The following is a 14,551-nucleotide window of genomic DNA, read 5'->3' on the forward strand; positions in this document are numbered from 1 at the left end:
GAGGGGGCGATCTGAATTCGCTTCTTAATTTGAGGGAATGTAAATGGATGCACACATTGGACACTGTGGACAATGGTCTTAATGAACTTGATGCGACCTACTCACAATTAGCAGGACTTACATCTGACCCTTGATTTTTGATAATGCCCTTTGCAGAGAAAATGGCTGACTAGGATGTGTTTCATAGTGCATATCAATTTGTGACACATCCTATAGATAGTGACCTCTTCTGTATCTAATACGGAGTGAGCCTGGCTAATGACAACTGATAACTTGTAAACATCTAATAATGCCACTCACGGACATTGTGTGAGAATGTTGTAGAAATTGACTGCGTTATTACAAGGGTATCAGGCCTGTGTTTAAGTCAATGCTATCTCCTTTTGGTACTTCTCCATAATGATAAGGCCTTTGTATTTGTATTTGTATATGTCATTGTTAACTCTATGTACCGCTCCGCAACGATGAGTTCTCTGTACACACACATGCGCCCCGGCGAATCGCCCGCTTTCACATCACACTATGTCTCTGTCAGCACGCATGCGCAGTGAGTAAACATCCATGGAGCTAGCAGCTAGCGGCGGCACCGCGAGGTGCTTCGACACGCCCCTAGAGGCACGCCCCCTACCCTGCACGGAGCATTTCTAGCTACACCGTGCAAGCGCCGGTGGTTCCCGCTGAAGACTCACACCAGCAGAGCCACAGGTACGCTAAGCAAGGACTTCTTTAGCGAGTCAGATAGAGAGGCTGCATATACGGGCTACCCTTCCCTTTTCAACAGCAGTGGGAGCACATAAATAAGAGCAGACACGATGGGCACATCGCGCTTCATGCTTTTCATCATAGTGCCAGATCCCGTTCTGTCTAAGGAATCGAAGGGACTCCAGTAACTATTCTAGCCTCAATAACTAGCACCGTTTGGGTAAGCCAATTTGAGTCCATAGATACTTTAAGGAATCAGTAACTGTCTTAGCCTCATTAACTGGCACCGTTTGTATAAGCCGACTTGAGTCTAGCCAACACCGTCTTTCTGATTCTTACAGATGGTGTGATTGACCTACACCAAGACCCTCTCCCTGATTAATTCTTCTAGCTGGTGTTTGACTTACACCACACCGACTAATGGATTCAATTGAAGGGGATCTTCAAGTAAGTCTATGTCGCTAAACGCAACATCCATTTATCGAGCTTCTCACGTGCTGTTTAACCTTCTCACTGGTATATATATACATGGATACATATTTTGTACCCACAGATTCATCTTTACCACGCTAATTCTCAACTCATCTGGGATTCCATATATCCACCTATAGTTCTCTTCCGCAGAAGAATCTAGTAAGTTTTGGTGGCTCCTTTTGGGTTTATCCCTCCTTGACCTGCCTAACGTCATCCTTCCTAATGTCAAATTGTTCTCCCACAGAATATCCCTAACGGCGCAAGTCTCCAACTGAAGTGGGACGTCATTAAAACGCCATAATATATGTAGGTACACCTGTTTATGGGCCAATGAGTGATGCCCTTTTTAATTTTTAATCTTTAATTCATCCTACTGAGTGATATACGTATCTATTTCCGTAGGTGTTCACTATTTCTATAGTCCTGATGAAGACCCTAGACTGAGGAATCACCTGCCCTTACCATAGGGGTCGAAACGTCGACAACATTACTTTCAACATACACGCTACAACAGAATTAGCCATATATGGCCCCCGTGTAATGTTTTTTATAGGGAACCGTGTGATCTATTACAGACTGGAAATGTTCTCAGATTGATACAGAATTGTTCACAGGACACAATTCCTTTTCTATGTCCCAAAATCTATCCCAACCACACCCTACCCTACTGATTCAAAAACCCCTCCTTTTTCTTTGACACCCTCCGAGCACGATATTGAATGATGACCTAATTTATTGCCATGTATTGTATGAAATGAAATATAATACTTGTGAAAGTACTGGATATCACTGAATACAGCTGAATTAAATTCAGTTTCATATTTACTCTGTTTATGTGTGTACCTTTTAGCAATTACAGATGAAATTAATACTAAGAAATGTTATGTAACCGTACAATGAAGCAGGGCTCCTGCTCACGGAGGCCGGGACCTTCCAAAAGCTTTACTGTCTGGGATCGCGGTGCACATTTCTGGGTATCGCTACTCCACTTGTCAGCTCATGTGTGAACTCTACACAGCTGGGCTTTACTTGTTAAAATGTGAATTTCAACTTTGCATATTTGGGAGGGCGTGCGCATTATATTTCTTCACATGACGTCCCCTCAAGGCCACAGTGCTTTATGTTTCAGCATAGCAACCATGACTAACTTTACTTTTATGTACACTGTGCATGCTTTCAAACAGTGTTTTTCAAATGTTTGTCTAAACGTTCTTTGCTATCCTCTTCAACAAGTGTTTAAAGCCCAAACTGGTCCATCTTCAGGGTCTCACAGAATTGCAGCAAATGGTTAAACGGTAAAATAATTTCTTTGTCATTTAAATAGTTCTCTAAGTGCCTGCTTTACACATTAACTAGATAATCGGTCATCACTGGTATGCTTTAAAAATTCTCCAATTAATAAAGAGTTCAGACTAATTGTTAAATGGAACAACGCCTTTCACCATTCGCAATACGATCATCTTAATGAGAGCACTATTAAGCACCATGGTAACATGTAAACAAATGAGGCAAGGATCGCTCTCAGGTTTTCAGCTCATTTCAGGTGTGTAAAGTTAAAATTCTAATATGAACGCCCTCTCCTGACCATTGATCAAAACAATCCTCTTACGATTGTTAACTGACGTATTTCTAAAAATTCCAGTATCTGTGGAACATTCAGATTTGGTGGAGTAAAATAATTTTTTTGTTATTTTATAAATACAAATAGACCCTTTTGAAATAGATCTGTATTCTGTAATTTGTTCTATTGAGACTCGACCAATAAATCCATCTAGATTAATTACCGCATAACTCCAGTTCTCCGTCACCTGGGCAATAACCTATCAATTGGGAATTCAATAATGTAAATCATAAATTTAGTAGCCACTTTAAGAAGAAGCAAAAATAATAATTTTCATAGTCTAGGTCACCTTTGTTAAACATTTTGATACAGCTAAGTGCATAATTACATATGGAGCAGATAAATTATGATCTGCAATGGAGGGGGCCACGTATGTTCCATTTCTTTTGTATTTTCAAAATAACTGGCACATTATTTGTCCTTTAAGTTACGTGACTTTTTAAAAGTCAAAACAGGGTATTCTGATACCTTTAGGCATTTGCCCGGAATTAATAAATGTAAGTGCCTACCAATTATGTTTTTATTATTTCTTGATGACCACTTTTATGTCGAATAAGTAAGCAGACATTCTATTGTTTATTCAGTGATCTTCAACTGATTGGATTTAAAAAGAATATTCACGCTTCTATAACTATGCACATAATTAAATCAAATTGTTTAACAATGATGAGCCTAACTGCAGAAACTATGATATTCGGTTCTTTTCCCCCAAAAATAGCTGTGAGGAGAACTGAAACCCGTTCCGGCGGACAATACTATACAATCAGGGCTCGAGTCGGGGTACCACGCGGCTGGATGGCATCCCTCCACTTATTTCACCGGGGGATACCGTCCCCCCTGCCAAACAGCTGGACTTATCTCTTTGGTCTCTCTGGGACGAGGAGCTCGGCACCTTTCGTGAAATCACTTCCTGTCGTGATGTCACTTCCGGTGACGGCGTCCCCCCACTTCTTTTTTTAGGACTTGTGCCCTGTATACAATGCAGCGGGCCACCTGCTCCGGTAGCCATGGATCTGCCAAAAGCTGCACTGTCTGGGTGTGCGGAGCAAAATTCAGGATATCGGCACTCCACTTGTTGACAGAAGTTCCTCACAAGAAGAACTGCCTTGTGACCTTCAGGAGTCATGCTGACCGGCATAAAGCTCAACACTGGGGCTCTCATGCCAGCGCTGAGCATGTGAAAGGTAAGGAAGGGGCTGAACATGTTCTTCTGTATTGATCAGGTAGTAGGGTGACTAGGCTCCCCAGATTTGCCCTGAATGGTCCAGGTTTTCAACAGTTCTCCCGGCAGATTTCGGTAAAAGTGGCTCCTGTCCCGGTTTTTTGAGAGGGTAAACTGAAAACAGTGAGAGGCACTTTTTTTGGTGTTCCAAAGCAGGTCTAGTAAACAGCTGTTATGAGTAAGCAATTTAATGAACAGGTATGATGTTGGGTTTAAAAATTACTTTTCATTTATTTTCTTAGTGCCTCTTCAGTGTTTCTATTGGGATCAGGGCTGTCATTCTTAGGCACTTTATTGATGTAAATTTGTAGTCCTTCCTCTATTTTACGGCGCACGATCTGGTCTCCCCATCAGGTAGTTCACACGGTGTGGAGGTGAGCTCCCTTGCACAGAAGGGGTTTCCAGTTCATGTGTGGGAGGGCATGCACATTTTATTTCTTGCCACAGCGCCGTCTCATGGCCGGCCTGCTTATGTTTCAGCATGGCGGTCATTACTAACTTTACTCTTTGTACAAGGCGCACACTTTCAGACCGTGTTTTTCAAATGTTTAGTTAAACTTTCTTATTTTATTTTGAGCGTCGCTCAGTCTTTCCATTGCTCTTTGCCCCCATAGATTGTTTTCCATAGCAGCCAAGCTCCCTCGCCCATTGGTCGAGCAAGTCATTCTCATATCTCCCTTACCCCACTGCTCCCGTTACAAATAGAAAACAAACAGTAGGGAGGGGAGGCATTTCCAGAGCCAGTTCACCCTCTTCGTCTTGTTTACTTTGGGGTTGCCAGACAAACAAACCTCTCGTACACTCAGTTCAGTCTTATAGTTTCTGGGTATTGTAAGTACGTTTCCATTTACTTTGTATCTAAGAGAGCATTGCTGCACATCCATAACTGTTTACCTATCCTCCTATCGCTGTTAAGTAATAGTGCAAACAGGGCGCATTGGCATTTACTGCTTTGGCCACTGATAAATACCCCTTTGCACACCAGTGGTGAGATTATATCCCGCCGCCCACTGTTGTCTGTAGAGCTGGTGCCAGACACACAAAATACCTTAAGCAGATGGTTCATTTTGTGACAACTGACAAGCCCATTACCGACGACAACAATTCATTCGATTTTTGGCAAGATGTGAGCATAAATGGGTTTGGGGTTATCACTAAATGTTGTAGCACACATAATAATGTGCTGCATGGCTTATTACTTACAAGGTCACAAAGGTGAGACCTATTGGCTATGCTAATGCTTGTTTAATTTGCTTATTTAGATATGCCGGTGCTTCAAACTAAAATTAATTTTGTGGAAAAAAACACCTTTTTCCCCCACATCAAGATGGTTGACACCATTTATAAATCATGTATGGATGTAGGGAGCATATGACTTTTCTGCATAGGATTTAATTTAATTTGTGGTTGAGCTTGATTACTTCTTTTGGAGTCAATCCAGCCTGTGGGTCTTTGGCCTACCCATCGCCATGCAATCTGTTATGTTTCAGTACAAAATCATCGTAGTCGTTAGAATATTCTCTTGTCTAGGGCTTTGATAAAATGGATTAAAAAAAAATCTATAGTATTGTCGATTTATTTATTTATTGTATTTGTAAAACATGCAATTACACAAAAGTGTCCTGGCCTTGACAGAAGAAGCTGTGCATACAGGGGCTTTAGTTCATTTCAGAATTAGGATAGTTCAGCACTGCCTGTTGGAAAAACTGGGCTGCCTTTAAACAAGTCAGCATTTTTGTGGGTTACTATCAAGTCCCTTGGCCCCTTCCTTTTAACAAAACATAGACTATTTTAGGAGACAGAAGAATCCCAATATAATGTTTTCCTTTGTAAAATCAACAAATAGCAAACATGATACATATATGTATTGAATCAACATTTTTACCGAGAATACATAACAACTGCGAGTGAAGCAAGTGGTTTGTAGAAGCATCTTACTTACATCAGCATAGTGTCCGGTAACAGAACAACGGTGACAATTTTTCTTCCAATGGGCCTTCTCAATGCAATCTTTGAACAAGTGTCCAGGCATAAAACAGTTTGAGCAAAGTCGTGCCGGACATGTATTCTGTAGGTGTCCGCTGGCCCCGCAAAGGCAACAGGTACGCTCCTTCTATAGAAAGATGATCATCATTTCCTCATTAATTACATTTTACTTTGTAAAGTGAGACAAACCAGCAGCAAGCCAAAAGCAACATAAAATAAAAATACCAAACATATGTTCACCCAATTATAAATACTGAATAATTAATGACCTAAGACTTGAGTCCAGGGCTGGCTTTGGCGCTGGTGGTGCCCGGTGCGACAATAATTTTTGGCGCTCCTACCCCCATGACCCCTTCCTCAGATTCTCTCACTACCACCGCGCAAGAGTACCCATCATCTCTCCAATCATAAGTTATTGCTAAACACAGCACACACCCTGAGGTCAGATCCCCCCCCACAGGACAGCGCCCATTGCGGCAGCACCAGTCGCAGTGCCCTAAAGCCATCTCTGCTTGAGTCAAATGTTATCAAACATGGCAGATGTATGCAAAAGTACCAACCTGTGAAGTAGGGTGTTAACTGGTAATTCTAACAACAGCAGTACTACCATTAGTGACATTATCAACAGTTAAGGAAAACATACAGAAAATAAAAATTTTCGAACATAAAAAAAAACTAGTGAACATATATTCCAGTCCAACAGGCATGGTCAGAGAGGCAAGGCTTAGAACTCCCTTCAGCAGCTAGGAATACATATTTCCGGGTTCATGTTAGTTTAATGGCACACTGGTATCTGTAAGATTATCTTCCATACAACTGCAGTGAATTGTTTCATCATACTTTAGTGTTTTCCTTACACACACTTACTATTATTACTTATTTTGATGTGATGCCTTATTACAGGTCCAATTGCAACAATGACCCAGACAGACTTTCTGTGGGCCTCTGTTAAGTGCAGTTATGAACCAACTGATCAACTAGAGGTAGAAGAACAGACAGGCTGTGCCCCGCCCATCTCTCACAACTTAACCAGAGACAATGTGCATTTGGTAACGAATCAATCCCATCACAAACTGGTAGGAGTATATTGATTTAAAGTGGGTTACTGGAACACCATTCTCCAATGATAAAAGCAATCAAGAAATCCATGCTACAATTAAAAAGGCTTTATTAATTGTTTAGGGACCTAGTGTACTGCAGAGTATATGAATAAATGTAGTGGTAGATATGAAATATAATGGCACAAATAACAAATGCAATACATGAAAAAACGATCCCGAAAATTGGCAACATATTAGATAATATCAATCTATGAAGGAATCGTTTCTTCCCTAGCTAATGTCTACATTAGCACCATGTTGGACTTGGCCCTGTTTGCAGGGTCATCCCGGAACTTTTTGCCTTTCCTCCTAATCTTTTTGCTGTGATGGAATTGGTGGGCTCAGGATGTTGGACACTTTAGCGCTGGTTAGCAGTGCAAAGTGTGTGTGCAGTCTGCCTCCCATGGGCTTACATTAGGAACACCCCCCCATGGGAGAGAAATGGTATGCCATGTTTGGCATGTGGGTGAACTGCGAATATTAAATGCTGCACAATGGTGTACGCAGGTTTACTTTCCCCATTGTAAGAAATGTCACTTTTAAAATGTCACCCTGTGTGGGTGCTTTCGGCCTGCTGCCTCAAGTAGGTCGCAGGTCTAGTGTTCGGAGTGACCAAGGCTGACTCCGCCCCCTGGGGTGGGTCTGTCGCCCACACCCCCAGCTTTTGGAGGGAAACCTGGCAGACAGGGTGCTCTACACCTCCGCCAAAACCAGTTGGGACCGGATTACTAGAGAGCCTTCTAGAAGGTTCTAGCCCTTTGTGGTAGGTGGGGTGAGGAGGGTATATATAGATGGGCTGTGCCTCCATGTGACAGACTGTGCGTCAACTTTGCTTGAGAGGGGACACTCTGCCAGGAGGTACCGCCGCAAGGGCCTGTGTGCTGGCCACTGTGCCCATCTGTACCCCTCTGCTGTCCACAGGCCCAGTGAGAGCCCTTTGCTGGAGTTAAGACTGCTACGTCAGGTGGAGTGCCACTTTATGGAGGTTGACTGTTCCTAGGAACTGCTGTCCTGTTCTGATGAGTGCCCACTGTCTGTTGATCTTCCCCAGCATTGCCTGCCTGCTCTTCTGCCCTAGCGCCTGGTAAACACTATAATGCGCGTGCCTGCACTCCAAGGACTAAGGAGCGTGGGCGCTGCGTTATTGTGTGGGACCTTGAATGTACTGCAGCGCTGTGCTGACAGAGCGCTACCACTGGATTCTGCAGTCCGCATTGGTGCACCATATTCTGTGGGCCATCTAGCGACTCGTGAGTGCTACAATTCTATTTTGCCGGCTGTTGTCACCTCTGTGCCCCAAGTGAAGAGAGGCACTATCGTTTTGTCCCTAGAGCGCTATATTTGAACAGCCCAGGGGCCCTGGTTCATCCTGCCAGGAGAGAGAGGGGCTGGCGCCTGCAGCGCGAGGCTGCCCCCTGTGCTCCTGAAATCGGCGGGAGCCCACCCAGCATTTATGCGCACCGCTGGATATTTGAACTGAGCAGGTGCCCACCTCACATGCTGCCAGGGAGAGCGGCAGATTTCAAAATACCGCGGGAGCCTTCTCGCCTCATTGTTGTGTGGCGGGAGCCCACCCCGCACTTAAGGATTGCCGCCAGAATCACCGCCGCGACCAGAGCGTAGGACAAGAAAGGAGCCGCTGCGCTGCCCGCGGCGACCCGGAAGGAGACAGGAGCCTACCCCGCGCTTCGTGGACAGAGAGAGGAGCGCCCGAGCGAAGTGGGCGGAAGACAGCCCCCCGCGCCTCCCTGTGGCTGGGCCTACTGAGTCGGAGCCTCGCGGGCTCCATTTCTGCCTCCCCCTGGCTGGGGGAAGCCGTCTGGAGCCTTGCAGGCTCCCCGTCGAAGTCCCGGGGCCCGGGTGAGGTCAGGAGGCGGCCTGTTGTTGGCAGGGCTCCCGGAAGCAAGAGGAGAGCCCCGCGTGCTGCTGACGTGGCCAGTGCCCCCCCCCCCACCCCCGCCAGGAGGAGGCGGCCGCACGTCTGAAGAGCCCGGAGCAGCGCGAGGAGTCCCGGTGAGTGTGGCTGAGCTGGAGAATGCAATGGCGGAGAGTGGAGAGGCACAGAGTGGCGTAGAGTGAAGTGGCATAGACTTGAGTGGTGCAGAGTAGATTGCAGTTGCATAGAGTGCAATCATGCAGAGTGCAGGGTCGTAGAGTTGTGCAGAGAGCAGTGATGTAGAGTACACTGGTGCACAGAAGAATAGAGTGACGTAGAGTGCAGTGTCATACAGTTGAATGTTGTAGAGAAGAGTGGTATAAAGTGCAGTGTAGTTGGCGTAAGTGCATTGGCGTAGAGTGCACTGGTTTAAAATACAGAGTGGAGTGGCACAGAGTGGTGTAGAAGGCATAAAGTAGATTGTTTCAAAGTAGAGTGAAGTGGCATAGAGTGCAGTAGTGTAGAGTGTTGTAGAGTGCAGTGGTGAAGACTGGCTTATAGTGAATGGTAAAGAGTGGCTTAGAGTAGATAGCATAGAGTGGAGCTATGCAGAGTAGAGCAGCGGAGAGTTCAGTGGCGGAGGGAGAAGTGTTGCGGAGTAGAGTAATCTAGAGTGAAGTAGCATAGAGTGGAATGATGCAGAGTAGTGGCGCATCAGTGCATTGGCATAGAGTAGAGTGGTGCAGTGGCGTAGAGTATAGTGCTGTAGAGTATAGTGCTGTAGAGTATAGTGCTGTAGAGTGTAGTGAAGTAGAGTGCAGCAGAGCGGCATTGAGTACAGTGGCTTAAAGTGCAGTAGAGTGGCGTTTGTGCAGTGGAATAGACTGCAGTGGCATAGACTGCAGTGTCGTAGAGTGCAGTGGCATACAGTGGTGCAGAGTAGAGTGGCGCAGAGAGCCGTGACAGATTACAGTGGTGCAGAGTACAATAGAGTGGCGCAGAGTGCACTGACATAGAGCGCAATGGTGTAGATTGAGGTAGCGTAGGTGCATAGTGTACAATGTTGTAGACTACAGTGACATAAAGTGCAGTGGTGCAAAGTTGTTGGTGTAGGTACCATGGCGTAGGCTGCATTGGCTTTGAGTGAAGTGGTGTAAAGTGAATAAGTGTAGAATGCAGTGGTTTAGAGTAGAGTGGCATAGCGAAGAGTGCAATGGCGTAAAGTGGCGCAGAGTAGAGTGGAGCAGAGGGCAGTGGCACAGAGTGCAGTGGCGTAGAGTGAAGTGGTGTAGATTAGATTGTTTCAGAATAGAGTGGAGTGGCATAGTGCAGGGTAGGGTATAGTTGTGCAAGGTAGAGTGCAGTGGCCTAGAGTAGTGGTGTAGAGAGCAGTAGAATGGTTTAGAGCAGCATATAGTACATTGGCATCGCGTTGATTGCAGTGGCGTGGAGTGGCGCAGAGTTGAGTGGCATTCGGTGCAGTGGCATAGAGGAGATTGACTCTGAGTAGAGTGAAGTGGCGTGGAGTGGTGCAGGGTAGAGTGGAGTGATATAGAGTAGTGACATAGAGGGCATTGGCGTAGAGTGCAGTGGTGCAGAATGGAGAGGCGTTGGGTGGAGTGGTGCAGAGTGGAGTGGTGCAGAGTGGAGTGGTACGGAGTGGTACAGAGTGGAGTGAGGTAGAGTGCACTGGCGTACAGTGGTGCAGAGTAAAGAGGCGTAGAGTGAAGTGGTGTAGAGTGCAGTGGTGCACAGTAGATTATAGTGGCGTAGATTGCAGATGCCTGGTGCAGTGGCATAGTGTAAAGTGGCACAGAGTAAAGGGGGCAGAGTTGAGTGGTGCAGAGTAGAGTGATGCAGAGTAGAGTGGCGCAGAGTAGAGTGGCGCAGAGTAGAGTGGCGCAGAGTAGAGTGGCGCAGAGTAGAGTGGCATAGAGTGCAGTGCTGCAGAGTGGAGTGCAGTGGTGCATAGTAGAGTGGCATAGAGTGCATGGATGTAGAGTGCAGTGGCATACTTTGGAGCAGTGTAAAGTGACGTAGATTGCAATGGTGAAGAGTACAGTGGTGTAGAGGCGTAGAGTATAGTGGAGTGCAGTGCAGTGCAGCAGAGTAGATTGGCATAGAGTGCAGTGGCGTAGAGTGTATTGGTTTAGAGTAAAGTGGTGTAGAGTGCAGTGGCGTGGTATGGAGTGAAGTAGATTGGATTAACGCAGAGTGGAATAGCGTGGCTTGACTACAGTGGCATAGAGTAGATTGTTTCTGAGTCGACTGAAGTGGCATAGAGTGCAGTAGTATAGAGTAGAGTATCACAGAGTGCAGTGGGAGAATAGATTAGAGCGGATCATCGCAGAGTGGAGCAATGCAGAGTGCAGTGGCCTAGAGATGGGCAGAGTGGAGTGGCACTGAGTGCAGTGGAGTTGATTGTTTCAGGTAGAGTGCAGTGGTGCAAAGTAGATTAGAGTGACATAGAGGGGATTGGAATACAGTGCACTGGCGTACAGTGGAATGGTACAGAGTAGAGTGCATTGGCGTAGAGTTGAGTGGTGCCTAGTAGAGCAGTGTGGGGTAGAGTACATTGGCATACAGTAGAGTGGAGTAGAGAGGCATATAGTGGAGCGGAGTGGAGAAGAATGCAGGGACGCAGTGTGTAATTTAGTGGCACAGTGCGGAGTGGTCTAGAGTAGAGTGCAGTTGCGTGCAGTGCGGTAATGTGGAGTGTTTATGGTTTGGAAGCCTACTGCCTTTATACACAACACATCTTCAACTGAAATGACCATTACATTTGCACTCACAGTTTGACTGATTAAAGTGTACAGTGCACAATGTGTGGAAATATCATCACTCAATGTACTGATTTGATCGTCAGCACAGTTCATTTACAGACATTTAAATTTTATTGTGCTAGCAGAAAAAAAATAACATTGTTTAGCCTTCCTTAAGCAGACTCCCGTTAGCCACCCTGATTGTCACATAAATCCTCTCAATTTGAAGTCAGAGAAAGATAAATAAACAACAGGCTCTCTGGAAGACCCTGTCTTTGAATGCACAGCAAATGTGACAAGATAAGCACAAGAAGGCCTGCTTACAGAAATCAAGTTTGTGGAAGGATGCAGTTAACAAGGTTTGGGGAATGGGAACGGCTAATTAAATAAAGCCAGCAAATAGAAATCCAGAAAATGTGTGTTAAAAACCGCAAAGACAATGGTAAGCAGCGGGAAGAATTCATTCATAGGTCAACTTTCTGAATGTTCCCAAGATCTCTTTAGCAAACCAGACAGCTACACGGTCTGGTAGGCTGCAACCTAAAAAGAGACATTGGCTAAAGACAAACATTTTATATGGTCTGAAAAACTTACCTATTACCATAGTATTCCCTGGCACTGAAGAACAAGTTACTTACCTTCGGTAACGCTTTTTCTGGTAGATACAATATCTGCCTGTGGATTCCTCACCTTGTGAATATCCCCCTGCGTCAGCAACATTCGGAAATTCTTTTTGTCGCTTCGCGCCGACGTGGACCCGGACGTCATAGAGGCACGGCATCGCTCGCGACCCCGCTGACGTCACAGACGCCTATAACAGGCCCACGCCGGCGTGATGACATCAGTTCTGCCCTTTTTTCCGTGCCTTCGAGGCACACAGACGGACCAATGACAGTAGACATATACACAGTATACGCAGTACCAATATCAAGGTAACACACAGTGTGAAGCAAATGCGATAAAATAAATACATAATAGAAACACTGGCATAGAAGAGTGGACAACGGGGAGGCGGGTGGGTCAGTGTGGGAATCCACAGGCAGATATTGTATCTACCAGAAAAAGCGTTACTGAAGGTAAGTAACTTGTTCTTCTGATAGATACATCTGCCGTGTGGATTCCTCACCTTGTGAATAGAGTCCCACAGCAGTCCCCACTCCCGGAGGAGGGTGTCCACTCTTCTAAATCAGGAAATCTTGGAGGACAGAGCGCGCAAAGTGACCGTCCCTCCTCACCTCGGAATCCAAGCAGTAATGCTTCGCGAATGTGTGGAGGGAAGACCAAGTTGCCGCCCTACAAATATTCTCTACAGGAACACCTCTAGCCAATGCAGAGGTTGACGACTTAGCTCTTGTAGAATGAGCCCTTATACCCGCTGGTGGTTCCTTACCGGCCAAAGAGTAGCAGATATTTATACAGAGGACGATCCATCTTGATAAAGTTCTTTTTTGGACCGCTCTTCTTCTCTTGCAGCCAGCAAAGCCAATAAAGAGCTGGTCATCCAACCAACAGTCTTTAGATCTGTCCAGATAAAAAGACACCGCCCTCTTGGGGTCCAGACGGTGCAACCTCTCCTCCTCCTTGGAAGGGTGTGGGGGAGGATAAAAGGTAGGGAGGGTAACAGATTGACCAAGGTGGAAAGGAGTCTACACCTTAGGCAGAAAAGCAGCCCTGGTCCTAAGAACCATTTGATCAGCATGAATGGACAAGAAAGGGGGCTTGGAACTAAGAGTTTGAAGCTCACTTACCCTCCTTGCCGAGGTTATTGCAACGAGGAAAACTGTCTTAAGAGTCAAAAGCCTCATAGGACATTTGTGAAGAGGCTCAAAAGGAGCACCCATCAGAAAAGTCAAAACAAGATTTAAGTCCCACTGAGGCACAATAAAAGGAGTAGGAGGGAACTTATTCGTGAGGCCCTTCAAAAACCTTAAAACCACAGGAGATTTAAAAAGAGATGGCTGGTCAGGCAAACAGAGAAATGCCGACAGCGCTGAAAGATAGCCCTTCACTGTGGCAAAGGCAAGCCCCTGTTGCCCCAGAGAAAGGGAAACTGGAGAACATCAGACAAATGGGCTCTCAAAGGGTATATAGATTTCTCCCCACACCAAGTGACAAATTTTGACCACCTATAAGAATAGATGGACTTAGTCGAGTCACGCCTGGCTGACAAGATGACATACACCACGTCAGGCAGGAGAGAAAAAGAACTCAGGTTGCCCCGTTCAATCTCCAGGCATGAAGGTGTAAGGTCTGGAGGTGGGGGTGTAGAACCTGCCCCTCCATCTGGGAGAGGAGATCTGCCCTGTGAGGGAGACGGAGCGGCGGGTGAGAGGAGAGGCGGAGAAGGTCCGAGTACCACACCCTTCTTGGCCAATCCGGGGCGATCAATATAACTTGGGCCCGGTCTTGGCGACTTTTCCTCAGAACCCGAGGAATCAAAGGTATGGGAGGAAACGAGTAAAAGGAGTTGCGATTTCCAACTCAACTGAAACGCGTCCCCCAAGGCTCCTTGCATCGGATACTGGAGACTGCAGAATGACAGGCAGTGAGCATTCTCGCGAGTGGCGAACAGGTCCACCCGAGGAGTCCCCCACATCTGAAAGATGCCGTGAACAACCTCCGGGTGAAGCCTCCACTCGTGGTCGGCAGAGAACTGCCGACTGAGACTGTCTGCACGAACGCTCTGAACTCCGGACAGATGATTTGCCATCAGACAAATCTGATGGTCCTGAACCCAAGACCAGAGACGCAGAGCCTCTCTGCAGAGACACTGCGACCCCACTCCTCCCTGCTTGTTGATGTACCACA

General features: G+C 46.1%; 1 protein-coding gene across 2 annotated transcripts in view; it reads right to left on the reverse strand.

Annotated features, from left to right (window-relative positions):
• The window catches only part of ZCCHC7 (zinc finger CCHC-type containing 7), a 161,911-nt gene that overhangs the window by 70,042 nt on the left and 77,318 nt on the right, over positions 1–14,551 (reverse strand). For both annotated transcript variants that reach the window (XM_078676269.1, XM_078676271.1), the window contains exon 5: positions 5,962–6,132. In XM_078676269.1, coding sequence (XP_078532395.1) covers positions 5,962–6,132 — 171 coding nt within the window. The remainder of the gene's footprint in view (positions 1–5,961; positions 6,133–14,551) is intronic.

This window comes from Lissotriton helveticus, chromosome 2_1, assembly GCF_964261635.1.
Source record: "Lissotriton helveticus chromosome 2_1, aLisHel1.1, whole genome shotgun sequence".
NCBI classification, from domain to species: domain Eukaryota; kingdom Metazoa; phylum Chordata; class Amphibia; order Caudata; family Salamandridae; genus Lissotriton; species Lissotriton helveticus.